Source organism: Uloborus diversus, chromosome 10, assembly GCF_026930045.1.
Source record: "Uloborus diversus isolate 005 chromosome 10, Udiv.v.3.1, whole genome shotgun sequence".
NCBI lineage: Eukaryota > Metazoa > Arthropoda > Arachnida > Araneae > Uloboridae > Uloborus > Uloborus diversus.
In genome coordinates, this window is record NC_072740.1 from 82,429,607 (window position 1) to 82,450,952 (window position 21,346).

The window sequence follows — 21,346 nt, forward strand, 5'->3', positions numbered from 1 at the left end:
CACTAAGATTTCTTCGCATACAAGATAAGTAATTCGCTATAAGGTTGTTGGAACAAGACGTGTTCTTCCACAGCATAAATTATGAGCTATCTTTTAAATCAGTATATTGTATTCATATAGCTAGACTCTCAAGTAACGACTTCCTTTATACGCGGAAGTGGAAGTTAATGGGGTGCTTCTTATTTTGCAAAGGTTAGTATATTTGTACACATTGCAATTATGTAAAAACTTTGATGTGTTGCTTATGAATGCATTACAGTGTCATTTCCCTTCTTTTTATTGTCTTATATAAAATATTCATCTTGTATAATATCTTAGGAGCTTTGTTGGTTGATGTGTAAAAAAAGTAATTTTTTTGATATGACAACTCCGTGCAGTAAAAACTTTAAATAAATCTCATTAATCTAATTATTTTCCTTTGCGGTACTTCTTTCAGCGAGAAATTCAATTACAAACTTTTATATATAAGAAAAGTGATTGCTGGTTTATATGAAAGAAAGTTTTCCAAAGTGGCAAATTTGTGCAGTTACAATTCTAACTAATCTAATGCCATTCTAATCGCGCGTAATGCTCTTTTCAGTGAAATATTCAACTACTGCGTATTTTAAACGGCAATTTGAGAAATGTTGGAAAGTGGATTTTTTTCAGATGCGACAAAACCGCGAAGTTAAAATGTTAATAATATGTAATGACGCTCAGGGTGCAATCCCATTCACTCAAATAACTCTAAACAAGACATTAAAAACCTGCGATCAGAACATCTTATAGCAAAAATAGTATTCTTTGAGAATATAGTTAGTGTCGAAAGGAACCTTTTTTTGTTCTCACGTTTGCAAGCGTTTTACTATAAAACTGTGCAATGTCTGACTAGAAGTCTGACTACTCTTCATTTTCAAATGATAATTTACTGATTACTTCAACAAAAATACGCATTTAACTGTACAATCATGCGTTTTTTTTTAAAAATTCTGCAGTGCTTTGTTATATCAACGATCTATACTATTAAAACCTGTGCTTGTCTGTCTGCATGTCTGTACCCCTATCTCCTCCGGACTGCGAATGTCTACCAGGCCAGTTCTGGGGGATACAGGACTTCCAGGGGGAAGCCATTCCGCTCTGTCTCATTCCTCTAAAACTTAAGAGGCCATACAAGCAGGGGTAAAAGTATTGAAATCATTAATTGTCACCTTCCACAGGCGGCATTCAGCCACCGCAGGTGGCGAACAGGGGTTAGCGGCCCTGCTTATTTATTCATTTATCAAACTATTATTATTATCAAACTTGGGACGTTTTCAAGTTTGGGTCCAAAGATATAAAAATTATCTACCAGGAATATTGAGGAAATTAAATAATTGCATTGAGGAAAAAAATAGATACATTTTTAAAAATGCTGGCTATTCTGATGACGCTAAATGTGTCCTCACAGGGACAGAAAATTGTCATTGATCTATATATAAAAAAAGGGGAAAAAAAAGAAAGAACAGTTATATATATATATATATATATATATATATATATATATATATATATATATATATATATATATATATATATATATATATATATATAGTTTCTAGTATCCTTGGCTATCGATCCGTCTCAGTTAGTTGAAACGAGTATCAGCGAGTTTGATATGAGATGGAAGTTCCGAAAAGGGGAAATGAAACACTTTCCTGGCATAAGATCATTTATTTTTAAAACAACCAGAAAATCCAGTTCGTTCAGATTTGACAGTTAATGTAAATACCACTTACGCAGGGAACATACATTTATCCTTTCTTGCTTCGTCTGTAATAAATCATTAAGCTCAACGATAAATAAATGAATCCAACATCCAAAAGGGCTCTCGTTTTAATGGGCCTTTTAGTTCATCGGCAATATAATCGCTGTTGACAAAATGATAACTTTATGCTTTAAACTAGCGGCTCGTCCCGACCCTGTTCGGGTTTAAAAAAACTATCTACGTTAAAAAAAAATATTATGCTATAATTTTTTAATTTAAAGTTTAATCGTAAGCAACACTTTTTTTTCGTTTTTATAAGGTTTGTAACAAATAGATTAACCTCATTTCCTGACCAAGAGAGTCCAACATATGATTTCCACTGAACACTATGATCTTCCCGTATGTAATGTTGTCCTACGCTCCTACGTATCGTATGGTTGTACGTTTGAACTTCAGATTTGATGATGGTGTAGGAAATTTTTATTGGAAATTGCAATCACTTAAATTGGAAAACCAAATGAGCAGGGGTCATAGAGGTGCAAGGAATATGAGCCAACATATCTACTGTTGATAACGTAAGAACAATACTATAAATCGCATTATTCTTCAGTGATTTTAATTGGGGTCCAATTAGCCCCATTGCATATATTAGGCAAATTAAAATTACGTAATAATAAAAATTATTGGAATATCGCCTTTAATTTTAAAAGCATGGAGAGAAGTCCGGAGGAGTTAAGGGAATTAAGGAATTCATGTGTACAGCGTCGTTTGCAAAACCTATTGCCCTCTCGCACATCCACGTGTAGTTTTTTACTTCCTTTTACAAAAAAGGAAGTATTGTATTCGCGAAAAAATTTTCACTCAAAAATCGGCCTTAATTTCCATTTTTCTCACCCCCGAATGAATGTTGAGTTCTTTTCGACCCGACCACACGTGGATATATGCCTAGGAACATACAGACACCAGAAATATCCATTTTGACGATCCCCGAGTTAATTACAACGAATTTTCTCGTGACGTCCGTATGTACGTATGTATGTGTGTATGTATCTCGCATAACTCAAAAACGGGATGTCCTAGAAAGTTGAAATTTGGTGCGTGGACTCCTAGTGGGGTCTAGTTGTGCACCTTCAATTTTGGTGGCATTCAGATGTTCCTAACGTGGTCTTTTGCCCCTTTTTGGGGGGAAATCATTGTTAATTTCAATGTAAACTCAAGTTGTGTTATAATTTGTCGGACACTTGACGATATATCACCAGTCTTTTGGTCGCCAAGTTTTGTCGCCAACTTGGCGACAAATTTGGAGATTTAAAAAAAAATTTTTTTTTTAATTTGGTTTTAGTTTGTCTACTCTTGGTGATATTTAGAGAGTAAACAATTGAATCACATTGAAATTGCCAATAATGGGGAAATGACATATGACATTAAATTGGAGTAAAAGGAAGACATGTGATGCACACATCAGCTCGTTTTGACAAAGAGTCTTGGTTTCAGGATAAACATTGAGGGTCAAATCATTTAGAGAGAATTTCCTAGCTCATACATTTTGATAAGATACCCTTTTCCAGGTATTTTCTCGTAACTTACTTGTAACAAATGACTCTAGTAATGCTTACCACCATCTCCTAAACGAACTATTCTAGTTTTTAAGATGCAGAGATTGTAAAGGGCTCCCAAAAGGGGACGACTTGATTGAAGTATATCTGCATGCGTTCCTCTAGGGCACCACAGGTAGAATTTGATGAAAGTCACCGTCAAAAAAGAAGGTAACACCTCTCATCATTTTGTCTGAACCTTTTTCTCCACTAAGGGTTCTATCTACGCCTTCTTTATCTAAACGGTGGCTCATTGAAAATTCGTCCTACATTATGTTACTCTCTCGGAGAAATTCTCCCAATTGGCAGTTTTTTCTTGCGGAACATACGGAATCTTTCTGGAGGAGATATTCAAATTAGTTTAAATGTGAAATAGTCAGTTTTTGAAATACTAAGTAAAGTCCCGGCAGATCCGTAAAAAACTTCCGCAAAAGCCAGTGTGCCTGTTGATCGATTTTTGGCTAGTGTTGAATTTATTAAGTTTCTTAGTTCCACCGGGTATGCCAAGAACATTAATTTACCTTCCTGGTTTTCATAGAATAATATTGTTTTTATAGAATTGTGAGTGTTTTGGTTGATTCTCTGCAGCGGTGGCAAACTAAAGTCCTCTATTGAGTTTCCGCTGCATTGACAAATTTTGCCTTAAAAAAATGATTTTGGTTTATATCGTTTAACGTTGAACGGACAATCTTAGTATTTCTTCTGACGCTCTCCTTGCAATGTGTCGTCACAGAGATATTTTTCAAATGTTTATCATAAAGCAATAGACTCTAAAAGTTGTCATAGAAGTTAAAATTGTTCTATACTTTTCTTTGTGTTCAGGAGCGGAGTCAGAAAGTTACATGCATCAAATAAAGTTAGTTTCCAAGGTTTGTCTTAATCTATAAGACCGAGTTCTATACATGCTAATTGCAGTCTTGTCGCTACGAAGCGGGGGGGGGGGGGAGAGAGGCATTCCATCCCGGGTGTCACCCGTCTGGGGGGTGACACCTAAAGCGGAATTGCAAACTTTTGAAAAATATGAAGCTTAAATGCATTTTTAAGACTACAAATTTGAACGTTTTCCTGGGGGAGAACCCTTACCCCCCCCCCCCCCCACCTTCCCTACCCTATATCATATTGTAATTAATATACTCAAGATTTGGTTCATAATGTCAATACATAGAGCTAGTAATGCTTGGCTCTTATACTAAAAAACTATACCCCATTATCTTTTCCTGTGTTTGAGATACGTTTGAAATAATTAAGGGTACATCAATTTCATGCACCCGATTACTTTTTAGACCTCTTGAAGGACTGCACATTTGCGTCAAGTTACATAAAAAGCGTTCATAGTTTTTTTTTTTTTTTTTTTTGTCTTTTGTACATTAGCCCAATTAAAATTTCTTTGTAGCGCAAATATAGTTTCTGAAAATGGTATGAATTTAATTTTTACGTAGAACATTTAAACTTTCTTTTGCGTTTGTAGAGGGGGGGGGGGGGGGTGACACCAAAAATTACCGCCCCGGGTGTCACCCATCCTAGATACGCCACTGCGTACCTAGATACTGCAGGTTGGCAGGACCTTTAACCGTCAAAAGACTTAAGAAATATGTTGGAACACGAAAATGTTCTAAATGAATTCTTAAGTGACGAAATTCCGATTGGCTAGTATGATGAATAGACTACAAATTAATTTTAAAAATATTTCATTCTGCAAAGTATTTATCATCTATCTGTAACACTTACGATCCATTTTCGCCATGCTCTCTGTTATGTGAACAGGACATGTGAAAAGCAAAATATGGTCTATAATCCCAACGATTTTACAGACGGAACTCCCCCTGTTCCCTATTAATTTGAAATAAAGAGATTTTTCTGTATTACTATCGATAACATTCATATAAGAAAATAATATTTCAAACAACAATAATGCTGGAGAAGTAAAAAAGCAACTGACTTTGCGCCAAATAACTGAGTATTGTGCCAAATGTGATTTTTTTTCATTGCAAGCTTCTTTGTAATTTTGCTTGGCCCTTCATTACGTTATTCGGATGCTGCTGAAACTGTAAAGTAGAGACTGCTATTTCTGGTTTAAAGTTGAGCTCTTTTGCGCTCCCAAGGAACGGGACTCTCTTTCTCCCTCTCCATTCTAAAAATATCATATGCATCCAAAGCCTTACGAACTTCAAGTTCATTCGTAGCGCTCGATTTGCGCTTTCGTTTGGCTCAGACAAACATTGGTAAGTAACATTTTATTGTTTTGATTTGATTTTTATTATTTTGTACGAAAAGTAGACTCTTTCTGGGTTGAAAAATGTGCAAGAATCGTAAAAAAAAGGGGGGGGGGGATATCATTGCGGTGCCAGAAATTAATCAGACCAAAAGTAGAATTGAAATTTCATTTTGTTATAGACAGTGAAACCTGTCTATAACAATAAACCTGTCTATAACGATATTTTCCTTGGTCCCAAGCAGAATGGCAGCAATAAATAATCAAACTGTCTATAACGATAACCTGTCTATAACAAAACCATTTTTAGGTCCCAACAGTGTCGTTGTAGACAGGTTTTACTGTATCCGGTTGAGTTGACTGAAATTTTGTTAAACTAAAAGTGAACATTTTTAATTAAAAGGCTATTAAATAATTTGGGGTTTTTTTTTGTAAATAAAACTCAATCATTATGAACTTTGGTTAAACGAAAATTATTCATTCTGATGGAGGCATATATTTTGAATTTAGATTTATTTTTCTTTTGTTTTAGTTTACGCGACTATGCCAGTTTGCTGTTTATGTGAATTGAACGAAAGTAATAAACTTATCTAACAGGGAGGGAAACTTGTGGGTGAGAAAATCTCACCCTCTGTTGAAATTAGAGTGAGATTTTTTTTAATTGAGAGGGCCTTTCTTAAAAATCTTACTTTTTAATTGAATAGATGTGACAAACTCGTGAAACTCCCGCAACGAAATATTTATCAAATGAGATTTCTGTTAAAAGTGCGCGATTCTCGCGGTCTCGCGCTGTATCGGGAACCCCGTAATCAAGTACTAATCAAGTAAATTAACTAATCCAGTAAGCAATATGTAGTTTTAAAACTTAAAAAATGTGGTTTAATACATAATAAGTATTTTTACTGTAAAATATGTTCCTACTAGTCTTTTCCGTTGTTAGAATAAAAAGAAAGCTAATCCGTAATTTTTGAGGAGATAAATCTCTTTCAGTTCAGGCAGTGATTTCTGCGCGTTAGTTAAATTGCAGGAAATGATGTCATGTTCAAGAGTCAAGTAAATGAGCGGGTTTATTAAGTAACAATATATAGGCAGCTGTGTTAGACAAATACATTTTTCTATTTGCTCTTAAGCTGGACTCTAGGTAAGATAAAACTATCTTTTTTTCTTCTGAGGATTTTATCTGACTTTAAAAGACTGAACATCGAATATCGTTTATGTTTCCTCTTAAAATTCGGATTTGATAAAAAAAAAAGATGTGGATAAGAGAGACTTAAAAACGTCATTGCCACGAAAATCATAAAAATCATGTCTTTATATATATATATATATATATATATATATATATATATATATATATATATATATATATATATATATATATATATATTCACTTTAAATCATTGGGACTTTAAATGTGCCAAAACAATATAAAATATCAGTTAAATTACATCTTCTCATAAAAATAATGATATGAATGGAACTTAAGATTAAATAAATACATTCTCCAAGATCTATGGTCAAAACATTTTCTATGGTTCATATTGTATAATCTGTTACAGCGCCTTTTGGAAAATAAATGAATCTGGTAGTATTTTTAAGAAGTCTAAATAGTATAACTTCTGTACTTAGTTGGCCACTTTGAATTCAACAGTCAACAAACAAAGTGAATCTTATTCCTTTAGTTAATTTGAACTGTTGAATGTCCACTCTTTCATTTGTATTGATGATTAAAAAAAAAAAAAAAAAACCCTTGAAATAGCAGAAGACAGAAATCGTTTTAGATTAATTATTTCACTTTATGCTTGATTTGTAATATTAGCTTTTCTTTGTGATTAGAACGATATTTTCAAAAGCCTATTTGTTTACCATGTTACACGAAGTGGTTAGACTACTTAAAAACCGTTCATAAATAACTTCTGTATAATAAAACATTGATGATTTACGGAACACAAATAAATGGAGAGTCAATACAAAAACTGTTTGTATGCTAACTGAAGTTATTAAAATTGATAACCAAAGCTCAAAAGTATCGGACATGATTTATACTACTCTTGTGAGAATAATCCATATTTTCAGTAAGGGGGCAATTTGAATTTTTCGGAAGAAAACTCTTATTTTGTAATTCGTACCAAATTATGAAAGATGAGCATGCACATATACTTATTTTTTAGTAGAGGAGACTAAGGATTTATTTTCAAAAAAAAAAAAAAAAAAGTCAAGCACCGAAGTTAATTTCATATGGAGAAAAAATGCACGTTAAAAAAGGGCCGCGATCCTGGTTTGCAATATGGGCCTCAATTGACAAATTTGCGAGTCTTTCAATTCTGAAAAGAATTTTTCCAGAAGATTGAAACGAATTAATTAAGGTTGTTTAAACGAATAACAAAAGAAGTATGTTTTGAGTGACAGCAGCTTACGATCAGGTTGAAATGTATGATACACAGCAAATAATTTGCAAACAAAATTATATTATTATACTTATTTGTAATTTTAATGCAAAAATATCATTTTTAGGAGCAGTAGAAAACAAACCAAATATATACGAGTCATTCTAATTTAACTTCCAGAATTCAATTTTGGGCCTCGTAATTTTATTAATTTTTATTTTTAACAAAAATTGATGATGAGGCAGTTATAAATGCTTAAAACAAGTATGTTTTCGTCAGCAGAGCTTAAATCTTTTTATGTACGACAATAAGCTGAAAAATTTGTAGATATGATAATTTGTTAAATTCATTGCTGCACAGAATGTTGAAATTAAATAACTAAAGAAAGGAGAAAAAAAGAATAGCAGAAGAAAACCCCTAACCACTAGTACACTGGTGGACAATTGCTAAGGACGAATCCCAATGGGCTATGTAGCGCATAAAAAAGTAATTGTAATTCGATGCCAAGCGAAATAAACTACTGCCAGAACTGTAGAACATAGCACTGACGATAATTTATTGTGCTCTGAAATCCAGAAAGCGTTGAAAAGTGTTCACAGGACGAAACGGTAATTTTGGGCTGAATACGTAAAAGTGAATAAATTTAATTACCACCCCCAGGTGTACCGGCGTAAGATGTCAATATGGGATATGGCTGGCTACCATGGAGAGTGATGCAAGCGTCCACATGTCATGTGATGTTTTACACAACATTATTCAGCAGCTGTTGGGGTAATTTATCCCATTCTTCTGGCAGTTACGGATAAGGATGTCCTTGCTTATTGGAGGGCGTTATCGATCATCAAGACTGCTCCCCAAAGCATCCCAAACATTATCAATATAAATCAGATCTATAGAACGTGCTGACCACCCGATGGGTTGAATATTTTGAGGGAGTTAGACACTCCTGGACGGCGATTGTTAATGACGTGTTGCATTGCCATCAATGAATACGAATTTATCGCCCACAGCACCACAGAACAAGTGAACATGAGGTAGTAGAACAACATTAATGTATCACTAGCCGTCATAGTCTTGTTTGGAAGCACAAAAGCGACGTACGGCCATTGATCACAATCCTACCCATACCACGATACAACTTGTAGAATACTAGTCCTTTTCCTTTATGTTTGCCGGCTTGTATGCTTTACCACTCTCATGCCAGGTTAGTTGTTGTCCACAATTAGACGACATACTGAACCTGCTTTTTTTTGAGAATAGTACCCAAGTCCAGTCGACTTCTCTCCAAATGCGACGCCGAAGACATCATTACAAACGAGCAAAACACTTACTTATAGGCAATGGGATGTACAAAACAAGCTGACGGGCGTATAGTCTTACTGCATTCAAACGTCTGGCTACCGTTTTTCGGGATATTTGCTTGCTAGTAGCAGTGGGAAATTGCTTACCTCAGTAGCTGTGTTGCGCTAGTTCCTTTTCATTGTTAGCGCTAAGTACCAATCTTCTGCTGATGTAGTATCGCATACACGACCTCCCTCATGACATTTGCTACACATTCCATTTGTTTGAAATGATTTCCAAACTCTAGAAACAACCCTGTGACTGACGTCGAACTCCCTGGAAACATCGAAATTTTTCTGCCCTTCTTCGATGCTACCAACCACAGGGCCACCCATAAAATCATCTAAAGGTATTGTGGGAAGACATACCGAAAAATGCAAGTTCGTCAATTGATTCTTTCCCGTCAAACATTGCTTTTGAACAACAATAGTCATCACGCGCCCAATACTTTACATCACTTATCAGCGCTATCACGTGACCAGCAACGTCGGGAGTCTAAAGCCCTGGTTTTCTAGAAGCGAAATCACCGAGCTTTGACGTCGCTGCTCGGCGTGACGCTGAAGTCAAGTGATTCCGGCGTGCCATTCACAACACCGATTTTGCTCGGGCACGCATGCGCAGAAGAATCAAGTTTTCCTCTCGGCGAGAAGCGACGCCGAAGGTCGGCGATTCCCTCCTAGGAAACCAATGCTTAAAATTTGCATATTCACAACACGTCTTACTGTGTCCCGAACTCTCGCTAATTTCCATATTTCCTTGCCTTCCATTTTGTGGTTGCTGACGCTGCTATTGCCTTCCGTCCTTAGCAATTGTCTACAAGTGTATTAATACATACCAATTTTGCTGTCCCCTCGCTAGCGTGTTAAAATATGTTTTGCTACCAGTGTGAAGATATGCTCATCTTCTATGTGAGAGTAATTTACTGTAGCTTCGTTATGTCTGTTCCAGACTTATAAGCACGAGCAAGGCAAAACTGCAGTCTTTGGATGCTGTAATTCAGCTGTTTGGTATATCGTTTTAACAGTACCTTAGCTCCGGTTATTGGGGGTTGATTTGCAGTTTCATTCCTCTATGATGGCTTTTGTTACCTACTCTCAAGTAGCTCATATTATTGGCGCATCCAAGCAATAAGTTAATTCGCTTAAGCCAGTGTTAATGCAGTACTACTTGCATAGCTACTTGCTAGTTAAGGGCACTAACTTATTTCCAAACAATAAGTTAATGCGCCCTTAAGCCAGGGTTAAGGCAGTATTACTTGCAAATTTTCAACGTGTTTCTTCTAAGAAAGGTAGTTATCTTTTCGCTATTTCACTTTTGCCCCACTTTTACCTACATTTATATGACAATCGCAATACAGTCTCAAATTAGAGGAAAGGTCAGATAAAATTTATTATCGTATAACGAAACTTTTTAGTGGAAAATTTTCTGACTGAAATGTTAATGCAACATTGGCTATACAGTTACATTTTGTACTAATAGTTTTTAATATCACACTGTATGCCTCTTTTCTTCGAGAACGGACATAAAGAAGCTAGTGGTTTCCCCCATTATAAATAAGGCAATTGCAAAGAATTTTTAGACATTTCTTTCACAACTGATTTCAGTAATTTAAAAGAATTCATTTCTTTTTCTTTAGACACTTTCTGTCAATCATAAAAAAATACATCAAAGATGAATAATCCATCTTATAAAAAAAAAAAAAAAAAAAAAAAAAACATTAAAAATCACAAAACAGCAATACAAAATTGCATAAAGGTCTTTGGGACCCTTTAACATGCTCACATTTTTGTATTGCTGTTTTGTTGGATAAATTTGAAAATAAGTGAAATTAAAACTTTTGAGTTAAATTATTATGCGTATCAACGTGACGCAATAACGCCAATACTTTAAAAATGTGAAAGAACAACTTGTGATAAAAGTATTTTCTCCTAGATAAATTCATGCCTCCTATTGAAGGAACGAAGCAATACCTTGCTAAATGTGATATAATCACTTAACTATCCTGTATGCTAGTAGAAAAAAAAAATCATAGAAATTTACTTTTGCGCACAAAAAAAAAAAAAAAAAGTTTTTTTACGAATAACTCTTAAATGAAAAAAGACAGTTTTATCCGACGTAGTTCAAATCAACGTAAGTTGGTTGCTTCCTCATATGATTCTCAGTTCTGGACATACACGCAGTCGATCAACTTAACCCTGCATCAACTGTACAAAGTCTCCCCTATCCTTTTTTACTTCCTTTTAGAAAAAAGGAAGTATTGTATTCGCGAAAGAATTTTCACTCAAAAATCGACCTTAATTTCCATTTACTCACCCCCGAATGAAAGTTGAGTATTTTTTCGACTCGACCACACGTGGATAAGTGCATAAAAACGTATAGGCACGTGAAATATGCATTTTGACTATTCCCGAGTTAATTACAACGAGTTTTCTTGTGACGTCTGTATGTGCGTATGTATGTCGCATAATTCAAGAACGGTATGTTCTAGAAAGTTGAAATTTTGTACGTAGACTCCTAGTAGGATCTAGTTGTGCACCTCCCCTTTTGGTTGCATTCGGATGTTTCTAAAGGGGTGTTTTGCTCCTTTTTGGTGGGAAATCATTGTTAATTTCGATGTAAACTCAAGTGGTGTTATAATTTGGCAGAAATTTGGCGATATATATCGCCAGTATTTTGGTCGCCATGTTTTGTCGCTAACTTGGCGACAAATTTGGCGATTTTTTTTCTTTCCCCTTTTTTTTATTTTAAAATCTGGTTTCAATCTGGCCACTGTTGGTGATATTTAGAGAATAAACTATTGAATCACATTAAAAATGCCAATAATAGGGAAATGACATTTAATTGGAGTAAAATGAAGTCATGTGATGCACACATCAGCTCGTTTTTTTTTTTTTTTTAAAGTGAGCCGCTATAAGTTTTAGAATTCCATTTCCTTCAAAGTCTCAATCGGTAATGAGAAAAAGTTAAGTATCTTAGTCGTAAATATTATTCAGAATAATGATGTTAAAAAAAATGTCATTCTACTGCATTCCTGTTCTAACTTCCTTTTCTAATAAGTGATTTTTTTTTTTTACTTTTTTTGCAGGATGAGTCAAAATGCTCGAATTCATTCCAGAACCATGTGTGCCTTATCTAGTCCTTACCTTCAATACAATTGTCTTCCAAATATTCAGAAAACTTATTCAGAGGTTTAGTCCAAGATCCATCCAGATTGTTTTAGCAGAAATCATTGCCACATTAGAGCTTTGTACAGCATGCGCAGAATTAGGTGAGTCACTATTATAAAACATGGTGCGTTCATGTTTGGAGTTTTAATTTTTTCCTATAAAAACAAACTGGAGGTGATAGCAGTAAGTGGTTTGGTTTAATATTTTAATAATTGTGTTTGAATCCATGTACAACAATTTCACTCGCATTTGGTATATTGAAATCTTAATGGCAGCTGATAAAATGAAAAACTCGTTGCTGTTGTTACTTATGCTACTCGGGAACCCGAGCCCGAATAGCAATGCCACTCGATTTTAAGGCAGAGAGGTAAGGGTACGGTTTCCGTTTAATCGAGCGCCTATTTCTAGGCGGAAGTACGATTTTGCTTAGACAACACGATAGATGGCAGCACCATCTGTGGACAGTTCGATAATTTAGAACCAGACCAGAAGCCAAATAACTTCTGGTCTAGCACCTCCAGAGGTATCGTTTCACTTGGAGGACTTTGTGACCACGAGCGTATTTAACGTCCCCCAATCACCCTTAATGAAAACGGTGGATCTTCGATCGGCTAGGATCGAACCAGGGACCCTCCGGTCACAAGTCCGATGCCTTAGCGATCAGGCCACCACGGCCCTATGAAAAACTCATTTGGTAATAAAGAGGTTTACATTCTCAATAAAAGAACATACGAGAGAACTCGTATTACAATCATCCGTTCAAGTGGTGTGACACCCATTGATTATTTGGTCTTTGACAAGCGATAATTGCGTAATAAATGGGAAGGGTGGATATTGCTGTGTGATAATCTTCATTCAGTTGATATTCGGCTAGAACTTTAATTCCTCAGGAGATTATCCACTATTCAAAACCAATCTCTCTATAAAACGAGTTTTTCAGTCACCTAGGAGTGCTGGTATCGACGTTGTGAAAAAATGTGTTCTTCTGTAAAAGAAAACCATTTTGAGGCGCAAAAAAATAAACAGCTGTTATGTTTTGCGAAAGTGGTTTATGGAAGGGAAAAAAAAAGAACGCTCTAAAAACAACAATTTCTAAAATGACGAAAAATCACTCAAATTTGAACATATCGCAGAGTCAAAATGGTTTCGACTAAGTGGTATTCAAATTCGAAACATTCAAATGCGCATCAAATACAGTACAAGACCGTTATAACGCCGACCTATATAACGCAATTCTCTATAAACCGCACTACTTTTCAGAAGTAAACAATAGGTTTTGAAGTTTAAAAAATCCCTCTGTTTTGCTTTGCAAACATAAAAATTGTTAGGCAAATTAAATTTTGAAAGTTTTTTATCTTTCCATCCTATTTCAAAGCTTTTAAATTGAAAATGAGTACTCACAGTAAACAGAAAATACCAGATGGCTCTTGAAAATGCAGCTGTTATGAAAACCATGAAGCTATCAGAACTACAGGATCTTGATTATGAAACATATTTATTTGTGAATAACTAATTGTAATATTGGTGCTTTAATAATATTGCAGAAAAAACTCATTCTGAAGTGCTAATATATAGATATATTCTGAATATTAATTTCAAAATGTATGAAATGATCTATATAATGCAAAAACCTGTATAACGCAAAAGCTCTGGTCCCAAGGTGTGCGTTATAACGGTCTTCTACTATACTCAAATCAACAAGTGCTCATCATTGAGGTATTTGTGCTCATTTTTCAATATGTAATGCTTTCAAAATTGAGTATTAACCGAGTTATGTACTCATTTTTGAGTATGAAATAATTCAGAACACTATTTGAAAACATGGGTACTCATATTTGAAACAAAAAGGTTTCAAAAAAATTTGAAAGCGTTGAATGTACTCATTTTTGAAAACTTCATTTTTGTCTGTGAGGTTTCAGGAATTTGAAAATATTAGCAGTAAAATATAAGGAAAGTAATGTCGTTTCTTTTCAAACAAATACATTTTATTTTTAATCAACGGTGCGATTGCCCTCGCTATCAACAACCTTTTTCCGTGTAGTGCACAAATTTTCAGTCCCGGATAAATAGAAATTGATCGGTTTTTGAGCAAAATATCTGGAGATGGCATTTTAAATATCGGAAAAATTTTCATTTTTTTAGTCACATATAGATAGGAATAAAGTGAAATCAGATGGTACAATGTCAGGTGAGTATGGTGGGTGAAGCAGCCCACAACTCACTATTTTTTAAGGGTTTGCCTTGAGTAGTGTGGTCTCGCATTGTCATGTTTCAGGATCAATCCTTATCTGTTGATAATATTCAACTATAGAGAACGTTAGTAAATATCGTAATTCACGACAATAACTAATTTTGTTTCGATTGGAAAACTTGGTGAAATTGTTGATAATTTCAATTATATTTCAAGTTGACAAAAGTTATGTAATCGAGTGTAGTTGTATTTTATATTCAGTGCTGGTAAAAAAAATTGCATCACCCTCGCATTTTCAAAACAATGGGTTTATGTGAGAAGTTTTGGTCAACCTATTAACGATGAATGTATGTGAAATTCTGCAAAACTTATGAAATAGACATTTAACAGCAGGAATCCGATAAATGTTTACGTAGATCGGGGCTGTTTCCGGGCCAAGGAAAACTGCTGACCCCATGCTCATTTTTCCATTTCTAAGCCTGCGTTTGAGTTTAGAGAAAAAGAATTACTTAGGCCCATGTCAATTTAAGTCTAATGGCAGCATAAAGGTTTTTAAATTGTTACTTACCAGTTTTGCCCTATGACACGGAGCAGAATCATCCTGGAAAATGACGTTTGGAACTGAAGTAAAGTGATCCCGGATAGCAGGAAGCAATTTCTCCTCCAGAATGCCAATATACACCTGAGCGTTTACTGTTCCTTGCAAACAGTGAAACCCACCAACTCCTTAATCAGAAATACATCCCCAAATCATCTGGGATACGGGATGCTTGACCGTGTGTTGAATGCAGTCGGGATGATTTATCTCCTTTGCGGCGCGGCTGATGCAATTTTTTTTACCACCACTGTACATATATATTTTTTAGTTTTTAAAGTCACTATAATCTGCTCTTTAAAATGTCAAACTTTGACTTCGTTTTCTCTAGGTGTTGTGTATGAAATTCATGGCTATCTAGGCTTAGGAACAGCTCTACAGTTATTGTGTTTCTGGTGGTGTTGGGTGTGGGTTGATGCCGAAGCCTGCCCTTGCGGACCACTTGAGGAATGTTTATTTGGAAATGGCTTAGATTCAGAAGTAATGAAAAAACTTATTGGTCAAGGAATCGGTGGAGCTTTAACGACGTTGTAAGTAAGATAGATATCATTTGTCTCTAAAGTATGAAAAATGACGTACAAAAGGCTTTAAGAGGACATACGAGTATTATTCTCGAAACATTTTCAGTTTTTGGTCAAAAAATATATATTGTTCTCCAGTCTTTCCTGAATAATGGTGAACTACAATTTGTGTTCAATTTCTTACCTGAAAAATTATGTGCAAAAATTGTGTAAAAATTATGAAATTTTGATAATTTTTTGACTTTAATTTAAATAATCCTATGGAATAGAAATTACAAATAAATGTGAAAAAAAAAAATCCCTGGTTCAGTTTATTAAACTAACAGTTTGAATTATTTAGATACCAAAATTATTCTGTCGTGACTAATATTTCTTTTCCCTTTTACAAAAAAGGTTGTGTTCGCGAAAAAATGTTCACTCAAAACTCGACCTTAATTTCCATTTTACTCACCCCCGAATTAATGTTGAGTTTTTTTCGATTCAACCACACGTGGATAAGTGCCTAAGAACGTATAGATACGCCAAATATCTATTTTGACGATCCCCGAGTTAATTACAGCGAGTTTTCTCGTGACGGTCTGTATGTACGTATGTATGTGCGTATGTATGTGCGTATGTATGTCGCATAACTCAAGAATGGTATGTCCTAGAAAGTTTAAATTTGGTACGTAGACTTCTAATGGGGTCTAGTTGTGCACCTCCCCTTTTTGCTGCATTCAGGTTTTTCTAAAGGGGTCTTTTGCTCCTTTTTGGGGGGGAATCCTTGTTAATTTCAATTTAAACTCAAGTTGTTGTATAATTTGGCGGACACTTGGCGATATATCGCCAGTGTTTTGGTCGTCAAGTTTTGTCGCCAACTTGGCGACAAATTTGGCGATTTTTTTAATTTTTTAATCTGATTTCAATATCTGATAATCTGATAATCTGATTTCAATTTGTTGGTGGTATTTAGAGAGTAAACTATTGAATCACATAAAATTGCCAGTAATGGGGAAATGACATTAAATTGGAGTTTTAGGGAATCATGGGATGCACACATCAGCTCGTTTCTGTAATCATGCGCACAAGATGACTACTGCAATTTTTATCAAAAAGTTTTGCTCATATTAATTACTCACTTAAATAAATACTTACCAATATTTGGGTTCAAAGAAATACATGCAGTAAAAGAAAGAACATACATTGTTCTAGATGAGAAAAATGAGTATCTCTAATGTATTCTTTCAAAGTCATGGTGTATAGAATATGACTGTTTTTTTCCCATTTCTGCAAGGTTTAAGGTCGTATTTCCCCTTAAAGATAAGTGAAAGGTTATGAATATACTAAATAGGTTTCAGCCACTATTTACTGCAGTTTCAGAATTTTAAATCAAGTCAATTTTGGATGTGATTTGAAGATAAGGAAGTGTCTATTCACAAAGTAGGAAGCAGCAGTATGAATGTTTGTTTTCTTAGTTTAAAATAGGGGGGGGGGGGGGGGGGGGGGGGGGAACGCGCACAGACACTCTCTATATAATTTTTACTGTACGAACATACAAATAATAAATAATTCTTTTCAACCGCAAGGCATATTTTTGATGACATCTGCGATTAATTTGTAAGTACACTTTTGTTTCTTTGAAGCAACACTCTATAACAAAAAAATCGACGCACCAAGAAGCAATCATCCGATTGCTTTGAAATTTTGTATACATGAATGTCTTGATCAGATATGCAAATGATTAAAATTTGGTGTCCAATGAATGAATAGTTTGATCTCCAGCGCGTTTGATTGCGATTCAGATTACCTTTCAACAAGTTAAAAATGCCTCGCCGCGTGGTTTGTGCTCATCACGAGCAACAGTCAGAGTTTAAAAGAGGTCGTATCATTGAATTGAAAGAGGCCGGTTGGTCCAATCGGAGAATCGCTCGTCATTTCAGTTGAAGCGATGCGGCGATTCGAAGATGCTGGCAAGGAGGGGTGGAAAACGACAGAGTTCAGCGTCAGGATGGTAGCGGTCGACCTAGGGTCACAACAGATCGTGATGACAGTGATTGTCCGATCAGCTATCACAGCTTTTTCTTCATCTCTATGAACCATCAGACGTTCAACCCAAACACTAGTGTCCATTATGACCATTTACAGACGGTTGGGAAAACGAAATCTACGCTTGCTCCGACCGTTACGCCACCTGCCACTGACGCCTACACACTGCCGAGCCAGATTACAGTGGTGCATGGCTCGATCAGGTTGGAATAATGCCGACTGGGGACGTTTAGTCTTCAGCGATGAATCCCGCTTGCAACTGTGTCATGATGATCATCGAAGACGTGTTTGGAGACACCCAGGGCAGAGGGGGGATCCTGGTTTCACTTTTGCACGCCATACTGGCCCTCAACAAGGCATTATGGCCTATGGTGGCATTTCCTTTGATAACTGGACCCCTTTGGTCGTAATTAGAGGTACACTTACTGCACAGTGGTACGTCGACGACATCCTAAGACCTGCTTTGCTGCTGTTCCTTTTGCAGTACCCTCGGCTGGTTTTCAGCAGGACAACGCCAGATAACATACGGCCCGTGTTGCTATGAACTGTCTGTAAGCTTGTCAAACTCTTCCGTGGCCTGCCAGATCACCAGATCTCTCCCATCGAGCATGTGTGGAATATGATGGGATGGCGATTGCATCTGGCAAGGAATGTTGATAACTTCGTCCGACAATTGGAGCGAATTTGACTGGAAATACGGCAGGACAACCTCCGGGAGCTTTATCGGTGTTTGCCACGCTGTGCTTTAGTTTGTATCCAGGCTAGAGGCGGGTCAATACCTTATTGAACTTGTTACTGTAACTCTGACATAAATATTCAATTGTTCTGAGAATTGAATCACTTACTATTCTGTGCATTGTCTTCCTATCCGTCAATTTTCGTCTCAATCGGATCACTCCTTCTTGGTGCGTCGATTTTTTTTGTTATAGAGTGTATTAACTAACAAGAAACTAAATTTGATAACATTTGACCCATGATTATTTCTGACTTTAAAACATCACGGATATAATTTCATCAGTTTCGAATAAAATATATTTTGTTGACAACCATGGACAACATTCTTTCAAATATCGAACCAAATACAGTTTTGTTCTTAAAAGTTGAACCAGAGAACAGTGATAATAACTTACGATTCAGTTTGTTCAGACATCTACGTTATTTTCGTTCCTAAAACAAATTTCGATTCAATTTTTCACAGGTATATAGGGGAATGTGGGGCAAAGTGAAATGGTCAAATATTTACTCTGCTTTTAGCACCGCCTATTTGGTACTATATTTTAACTATGTAGTAACACGTGTAGTCTATTTTAGTCAAGAAAAAGTTCTCTGTGAAAATCAAAGAATATGATAATGCAAGTAATTTTCAAAAATTAATACTCAGATTGTAATGTTTCGTTGTAGCTCAAAAATTAGTTTTTCATCATAAAACGATAAAACTTTTGTTAGGAACAGTTCCAATATTAATTAAAAACTTCTAACATTCGGAGAAGTACTTATTTATTGAGCAATCACGATTGCTAATTATTTTCATTTGACCGTCCATGATGTCCGGTTCCTTTTTCAACCCCACCATCCTCTGCAGGCGCGACTCCTCCCGGTAGCCGCTGCTCCTCTGGTCGGTGGCGTAATATCCTACACACACGCACGCTCATACACACACAAGCCTACACCATACACAACTATACACACGTAACCGCCCAAGAGCAGGTACAGGAACCGTTTCTATTAACAAGCGAATGGGGTAGTGACCCAATGAGTAGGGTCCTGTCGCATCTCGTGATTGCGAAAAACATAATTTGAAGTGAAAATTTCAGAATTCATATTAATTTGGAAAATTCGAAAGGTTTTTAGAGATAAAGGACTAAACTGCAGTCTCTGGATGTCATGACCCGGATGTTGGTATTTTGCATATAAATAACCCGGTCCAAAAAAAAAACCGGGTGTCAGGTTACTCAGGCTACAAAAAATACATTAGCGACTAGTTTTTTTTTTGATATTAAGCTCATTTGCATTTTAAATGCTTGTAAAATTAGGTACATGTGGGACAAAGTGGATGAGGCAAAGTGAAGTACAGTAGACCCTCGTTTTACGCGGGGGTTACGTTCCACAGAAATGCCGCGTAAATTGAGCCGCGAAACCGCTTAATTTGAGACCTAATACTAGTGTTAAAATAGGGGTTTGGTTCCGTAAACAACAAAATACTTCATTCTAGTGATGACTAATTGTATAATAAGTTTAATGTTTACTTATATCGACTTTTATGCACAACATGCGTAAAAAAAATATAAATTAATTTCGTGTCCTGTTTATAAAGAGGAGCTGGCTATGATAGTATTTTGGCGGTCATTAAGAATTTTTCTCTTTCTTTGCAGAGCATTAACGCATCCGTGATCACTTGCGTCATTTCCCTGATAGAATCTTCCTTCACTAACAAATCAGAAAGATCATTTCCATTGTCTAGGAATGGCTCAAAATTTTCAATATGAACGTTTTTGGTTGTGTGTCACCGAAGTCGGTGTCCTCGTTGGTTTTAGCCTCCTTTGTCACTCCTAAAAGCTCTTCTTCCAGTGAGTTCTGAACTGTGTGAGTTTAATAACTTTACTTCTCGAAAGAGCTGTGGAACCAATCACATAAAATGTCTCCAGGGGCCCAAGTTCGGTTATTAGCACGCCAAAATGCAGTTTATTACGTGTAACCTGCAATCTTTAGGAGTATGGATTTTAAAAGAGAGGAAAATATTATCAGTTTGCATTGCCGCATCCGCGTAAAACCGAAACTCATCTGCGTAAAATAAAATAAGGGTGTCAAATCTGAAACCGCGTATAATCGAAACCGCGTAAAAAAAACCCGCGTAAAACGAGGGTCTACTGTAGTTCATTTCGTTTCTTATCCAGCCATACACTAAAACACTTACGTATTAATTTATTAATTAAGTCATTTACTTTCTTCATTTAATAATTCCTTTATTTGTTCATCCATGCACTTATTTTCTCATTCATTCGCTGTTTTATTCATTCATTTATTTTTCCTCGTGCATTAATTAGTTAATTTGTCTATTTATTAGACTATTGTTTCATTTGATTTTCATTTATTTTCAAATTAACTCATTCATTTGATCAAAAATATTTTTAATAATCGAGTAGAAAATATTTCATTAGAAAAATTTGTTTTTTACTTTGTCCCACGAAGGTACAAATTTACTGCCTAAAATAAAAAATAATGTTTCAATGAAAGTTTTATTATAAAATACATTGTTCTTTCTTTATGTATTGTGATTTTCAAATATTTTTTTTCCAATTTGCTCATTTTGAAAGAAGTAAGTCATCTTAACCAGGGCTGTGGAGTCGAAGTCGAAGAGTCGGACTGATTTTGGGGTAAAGGAGTCGGAGTCGTTCAAAAACATGCCGACTCCGACTCCAGTTTTTTTATTTCTTTAATTTTCACTGACTCTCCTTGCATTTTTTAAAGAAAAAACAGACTGCCTATTAATTTGATTACATGCTACTAATAAGAAAATGCTTGTCATTGTGGCAACCAACTGGCTTGTTTGTTTATTGAGCTTTCTGCAACAACTACATACGCCGTCTCC

At 35.6% G+C, this 21,346-nt stretch overlaps 1 protein-coding gene across 2 annotated transcripts in view; it reads left to right on the forward strand.

Annotated features, from left to right (window-relative positions):
* LOC129230978 (aquaporin-11-like) overlaps window positions 1-21,346 on the forward strand; it is a 47,094-nt gene continuing 25,748 nt past the window's right edge. The window contains exons 1-3 of one of the 2 annotated variants that reach the window (XM_054865218.1): window positions 1-192; window positions 12,344-12,526; window positions 15,543-15,741. In XM_054865218.1, coding sequence (XP_054721193.1) covers window positions 12,355-12,526; window positions 15,543-15,741 — 371 coding nt within the window. In that variant the 5' untranslated portion in view covers window positions 1-192; window positions 12,344-12,354. Of the gene's footprint in view, window positions 193-5,372; window positions 5,541-12,343; window positions 12,527-15,542; window positions 15,742-21,346 lie in introns of those variants that run through there. The other variant, XM_054865217.1, reaches the window with a different exon arrangement.